Source organism: Urocitellus parryii, chromosome 3 (assembly GCF_045843805.1).
Source record: "Urocitellus parryii isolate mUroPar1 chromosome 3, mUroPar1.hap1, whole genome shotgun sequence".
Lineage (NCBI taxonomy): Eukaryota > Metazoa > Chordata > Mammalia > Rodentia > Sciuridae > Urocitellus > Urocitellus parryii.
Genome location: NC_135533.1, coordinates 203,912,947 through 203,918,946, shown reverse-complemented (window position 1 = coordinate 203,918,946; position 6,000 = coordinate 203,912,947). Strand labels below are relative to the sequence as shown.

Genomic DNA, 6,000 nt, shown 5'->3' with positions numbered 1-6,000 from the left:
CCCTTAGCCTCCTTCCCGGTCCCTCCCGGCTCTCAGCTCCTAGGTCTCACCACACCCAGCCCCACCCCAGCCACGCCCCATCCTCGTCCCAGGCTCCGCCCACTCACACCTCGCCCTCCCGCAGCTCCGCAGACCTGGCCTTCCCCTCTTCAGGACGGACCCCCCCCACACTCTCTCGCGGAGTCACTGAGCCTCAGCCCGCCCCTCCTCACTCGGTCCAGCCCCCCCGGCCCCGCCCCTCCTCTGAGAGTCGGACCCTCCCTGGTCCGGCCCCACTTGGGACCAGACCACGCCCTTCTCTGGTCCGACCCGCCCCAGCTCTGCCTATGGCCCTCTGATACCTCCGCTCCGTCTTCAGACCTGGTCCCTCCCTTCATCTTGGGCCCCGCCACTCATCATACCTGGCCCCGCCCCTCTCCCTGCCCCTACCTTAACCCTTCCCCCAGTCCCGACACAGGCCCCGCCTTCAAATAGGCCCCGCCCCTCCAAGCCCGCACGCGTCCCCCTGCCCCTCCTCAGTCTTGGCCCTGCCTCAATCCCTCACCTTTCACTTTGGCCTGGTTTTGGCCCCGCCTCCCCGAGTAGGAGGCCCCTCCCACAATGCCCCGCCCCCTCAGCATGCTGAGCTCTGATCCGTCCATCAGACCACGCCCCCTCGTTTGGCTCCGCCCCAATATCTCGTCTAGGCACCGCCCCTCCTCAGGCCCGGCCCCTCTTCGCTCCCGGCTTCTCGGTCTGCCCGGTCGGCGCGCGCGGCTCCCGTCACTCGAACGCGCGCGGCGGGAAGATGGCGGAGTCCGGTGGCAGCGGCGGTGGGGCTGGCGGCGGTGGCGGCTTCGGCGCAGGCCCGGGCCCCGAGCGCCCGAACAGGTGAGTTCCTGCCTGCGGGGTGGTAGCGCCTCTGGCCCGGAGCCCCGGGGATCTGTAGGAGTCCTGGGGTCCTGGGGGACGGTTTATGAGGTCGTCGGGTACTGTGTGGACCGAGGGCCTCTGATGGGGCAGCTGGAGGCAGGCTGGGCAGTCCAGGATCTGCACTGGGCCCTAGGCTCCTGGGGATGGCCCCGACCGTAACGGGGTTGTGGGGGAACTGGGGATGCCATGGAGTCTAGGAAGCAGAGAGGGTCGGAGCGAGGGCCACAGGCAATCTGGAAGGTGTTGAGGAGATCTTGGGGATCTGAGGAGGAGGTTGAGGCTCAGAGCTTCCTGAGGGGTGCTGAAAGACCCCAGGTAGCTAAAAGGGGTCCTGGGAAGGATGAGGCTCTGGGAGGCTGTGAATGGAGGATTCTAGTGAACCTGAGGGCCTAACCCGGGACTAAGGGGCCTGGAAAACCTGGAGAGGAGAGTCACTGGGAATCTGGGGTCCCAGTAGGTCCCAATAGCTAGGAAGGAGTCTGTGGGGACATAGTGGTTCAAGGGATCCTGAGGGATGCAGGTGGGTGTTGGGGAGCAGAAGATTGCTAAAGAGCAACCAGGGTCTGCAGAAAACAGGGTTCTTCCTTGGAGCTCCTCCCTCCCATCTCTGGGTTTCACATCCCTCCTCCTCTCAGGCTAAAGGACTTGATGCAGAGTCTTACCCCTAGACAAGGGGGCCAATTTCACCCATTTGATCAGGAGGCTCCTTTCTCCATGGCCAAATCTTGAGATGGGTTGAACCCCAGAATTTGCACAAAAAATTATAGATGTTTATATTCTTCTTTGTGTTGATCCACATCCACATCTCTGAAGGAACACCTGCCTTAGGGAGAACCACTTCCCTCTTATCCTATTGGGCAAGGCCAGCATGGCTCAAGACACCTCCACCCAAGCCCCCTAGGACAGCCCACCACCCTTGGCTGGCCGAGGAGGAAATTCAGGCTCTTCATTGCCAGGAAGCGTGAAGGAGCCAAAATTTTCAGTCAGTGTGATGAATGATGAAGTTGGTCCCAACTTGGGTGCTATAAAGTTGGTCCTCCTTGCAGGGCTCTGGGCTGGTGCCAGCAGGAATGGCCTGATGGCCCGGGGGCATTACTCAGCTTTGGAGACTGGCATGGAATGGTCCATCTAGGGCACAGAGGAGGCAGAGGCTCTGACACTTCCCAAGGGTGCTGGGTGGCACCTTAAGGCTTAAGTGTGTGGACACAGCAAGGCAAGGGACTGAATCTGGTCTGCCAGTGCCTGGAAGTCAGGGACATCTGTGACCAGAGGAATAACCAGACTTCCAATGCGGGAAAGGGGCTGGGGCACAACTGGACACCTGCAGAAGGGATCAAGGAGATATCAGAGGATTGGGGGAGATATTCAGAGAGTAGAACGCGTTGGGCTTGGTGATCAGGCATGAGGTGGCAACTAAGGGACAGACTGAAGGACCACAAACCTCAGGTTCCTGTCTTGGGCCCTGAGGTGAGATTACCTGGGATAGAGCTTTTTATTCTTATTCATTTATTTATTTTTTTGTGTGTGATACTGGGAATTGAACTCTGAGCTACATCTACAGCCCTTTTTATTTTGGGGATAGGATCTTGTTAAAATGTCAAGGCTGACCTCAAAATTGTAATCCTCTTGTCTCAGCCTCCCTAGTAGCTGGGATTACAGGTGTGTGCTACTGTGCCCCACTCTGGCTATTTTTTTTTTTAATTTTTAATATTTATTTTTAGTTTCCAGCTGACAAAACATCTTTGTTTGTATGTGGTGCTGAGGATCGAACCCGGGCCACACGCATGCCAGGCGAGCGCGCTACTGCTTGAGCCACATCCCCAGCCCCCCCTGGCTGTTTTTAAACAGCTTTATTGAGGTATAATTAATTAATTGCAGACCATACAACTCACTTATTTAAAAAATATTTTTTTAGTTGTTGATGGATATAATACCTTTATTTATATGTGGTGCTGAGAATCGAACCCAGTGCCTCACATGTGCAAGGCAAGTGTTCTACCACTGAGCCACAACCCCAGACCCCAGTTCACTCATTTTAACGAACAGTTCATTGAATTTTAATATTTGTTGAACTGTGTATCTGTCACCACAATCCAGTTATTTATTATTATTGTTTTTTGTGGTGCTGGGGATGGAACCCAGGGCCTCATGCAGGCTAGGCAAGCATTCTACCACTTAGCCACATCCCCAGCCCAACTCCATGTTTTCGAATAGTTCCATCACCCCAAAGAGTTCCCCAAAGCTGTTTGTAGTGCACCCTGCTCCCACCCCCAGCCCCAGGGACATCCTGACTTGCTTTTGCCCTCTATAGTTTTACCTTTTCTAGAAATTTCATATGAATGCAATATTTGTCCCCTCCCCTTTCCCCTGCCACCTTTTGTGGCATCAGGGATCTAACTCAGCACCTCACACATCCTAGGCAAGTGATCTACCACTGAGCGACACCCTCAGCCCCGGGATTGTACATGTGGCCATTGTGGAGCAGCCTTCTTTCCTTAACATGTTGTTGAAATTCATCAGTGTTGTTGTATCAGAAGTTTATTCTTTATCACTGCTGAACGAATTGTCCCTCCATTCAGTGGTCTACGGGTGGACAGTGTTTATCTATTTTTGGATCCATGGACTGTTGTGTTGTTTCCACTTTGAACAATTGTAAATAAAGTTGCTGTGAATGTCTGGGTATGTGTCTTTGTGTGGATGCAACACATTCATCCTCTCAGGTGGATACCTGAGTGGAATGACTAGGTCATATGGTACATGTATGTTTAACTTTTTAAGAAACAGCCAAGATTTTTTTTTTTTTTTCCAGAATGGCTGCACCCTTTTGCATCCCTTCCAGCAATCCCTTCCAGTTGCTTCTCATTCTCACCAGCATTTGATATGGCCTGTTCTTACTATTAGCCATCCGTTTTTTATCCCCAATCCCAGGGCCTTGTGCATGCTAGGCAAGCACTCTACCAGTGAGCTACATCCCAGCTCTTCTTAAAATTTTATTTTGATACAGAGTCTCACTAAGTTGCTGAGGCTGGTCTCAAATTTGTGATCCTCCTGCTTCAGCTTCCCAAGTATCTGGGATTACAGGCATGCGCCACAGCGCTTAGCTTGAGTTTTTAATCTATTCTGGATACCAGTCCTTCTTTGGATAGATGTTTTGCAAATAATTTTTTCCAAATCTGTGTCTTTTTGTTTTCTTAAATATATCTTTCATAGAGCAAAAGATTATCATTTTGATGAGATTCCATTTGGCAATATTTTTCTTTTATGAATCATTCTTTTGGTGTTATATTTAAGAAATCTTTGCCTAAATGGAGGCACTTTCTTAAAAGATGTCTCCACCACCCCTGAAATGCCCATCTGTTCCCTTTCCACTATCCTAGTGAAAATCACTTTTTTTCTGGAGCAGATGATAGATATGTCTTATCCCTTGGGTTCTCATGCGGGCAGAGGGGCAAAACCCTAAGGTGGCACACAGATGGCACCCACAGAAGGAGGATCAGGTTTTATTTTTATTTTTATATTTTTCAACTTTGAGACAGGGTCTCGCTAAGTTGCTGGGGTCTTGCTAAATTGCTAAGGCTGGCCTTTAATTTGGGATCCTCCTGTCTTAGCCTCCCAAGTCATTGGAATTACAGGTGTGCACCACCGCAACCGGCAGCAGGGTTGGGTTTTGAGGGAAATTTGTACAAGATCTTCTTCCAAAGATCCAAGTGAGATGTTGAGGCCTCTGTAGTATTGAGTTCCTAAATGTATTCCCAAGGGACCAGCCTGACCTGGTACATGATCCCCCTCCTTGCCTCAACCTGCCTAGGCCTCCTTGTCCCCCTTCATCCCTGACACTCCTAAGTTATGGGCCCTCAGACTCCCCTGTCTGATCACCTGAGCCTCAAGTAGCCACAGAGCATTGTTTTCTGGTCACCTTGTGGGGTAAAATTTACATAACCTAAAATGCACCCATTTCAAGTGAACAATTCAGAGGCATCTAGTACATTCAGAATTGTGCAACCTTGACCTCTATCTTGTCCCAAAATGTTCTCATCATTCTAAAATGAAATCCATACCTATTACCAGCCACTCCCCATCCCCTTCCCTCAGCCCTGCAACCACTAGTTTGCTTTCTGTGTCTGTGAATTCACCTGTTCTGGGTATTCCATATCAGTGGAATCACACAGCATGTGATCTCTTGTCTCTGGCTTCTCAGCGTCATGTTCTTGTCTTAGCAGGTGTTGGTGCTTCATTTTCATGGCTAAGAATATTCCGTGGTGTGGCTGAACCACAGTTGGTTTATCCATTCACCACTTGATGAATGTCTTAACTGGTTTCCTGTTGCCGAAGAATACTTGAATGACAGGCATGGTGGTGCATGCCTGTAATCCCTCCCAGCGACTCAGGAGGCTGAGACAGGAGGACTGAAAGTTTGAGGCCAGCCTCAGCAACTTAGTAAGGACCTAAGCAACTTAGCAGGACTCTGTCTCAAAATAAAAAGTAGGCAGGCCTGGGGATGTAGCTAGTTGTTAAGCACCCCTGGGTTCCATTCCTGCTACCAAAACAAACAATGACTCAGAAGGCAACTTAGTGAGACCCTGTTTCAAAAGGTAAAAAGGGGTCTGGGGCTGTAGCTCAGTGGTACAGCGCTTGCCTTGCAAGTGTGAGGCACTGGGTTTGATCCTCAGCACCACATAAAAAGAAATAAATAAAAATAAAGATATTTTCATCTATAACTAAAAAAAATTTAAAAAAAGTAAAAAGGGCTGGGGATGCACAATACCCAGCGTATCTCTATCTCTCTCTCTCTCTCTCTCTCTCTCTCACACACACACACACACACACACACACACACACACGTAAAGAAAAAAAGGATACCGACACTATGAATAAGGAGAAGAGTCTGTTGCGCTCTCAGTGGTGGAAGTGGAGGCGCATGATGCTGGTATCTTCTCCACTTCCTGTGAGGGCTGCATGTGGCTTTAACTCACGATGGGGCAAGTGGACGTGTGTGGAAGAGGAGGGGACAAAGGGTGCCAGATGCTCTAAAGCAAAGCCCTTGGAGAACTAATCCAGTTTGGGGAAGGGCATTAATCTTTGCTGCAG

The 6,000-nt window shown here is 50.6% G+C and overlaps 1 protein-coding gene across 1 annotated transcript in view; it reads left to right on the top strand.

Annotated features, from left to right (window-relative positions):
• Positions 1-747: 747 nt before the first annotated feature.
• Positions 748-6,000, top strand: part of Klhl26 (kelch like family member 26) — a 28,226-nt gene continuing 22,973 nt past the window's right edge. The window contains exon 1 of the mRNA XM_026390077.2: positions 748-870. Coding sequence (XP_026245862.1) covers positions 788-870 — 83 coding nt within the window. The 5' untranslated portion in view covers positions 748-787. The remainder of the gene's footprint in view (positions 871-6,000) is intronic.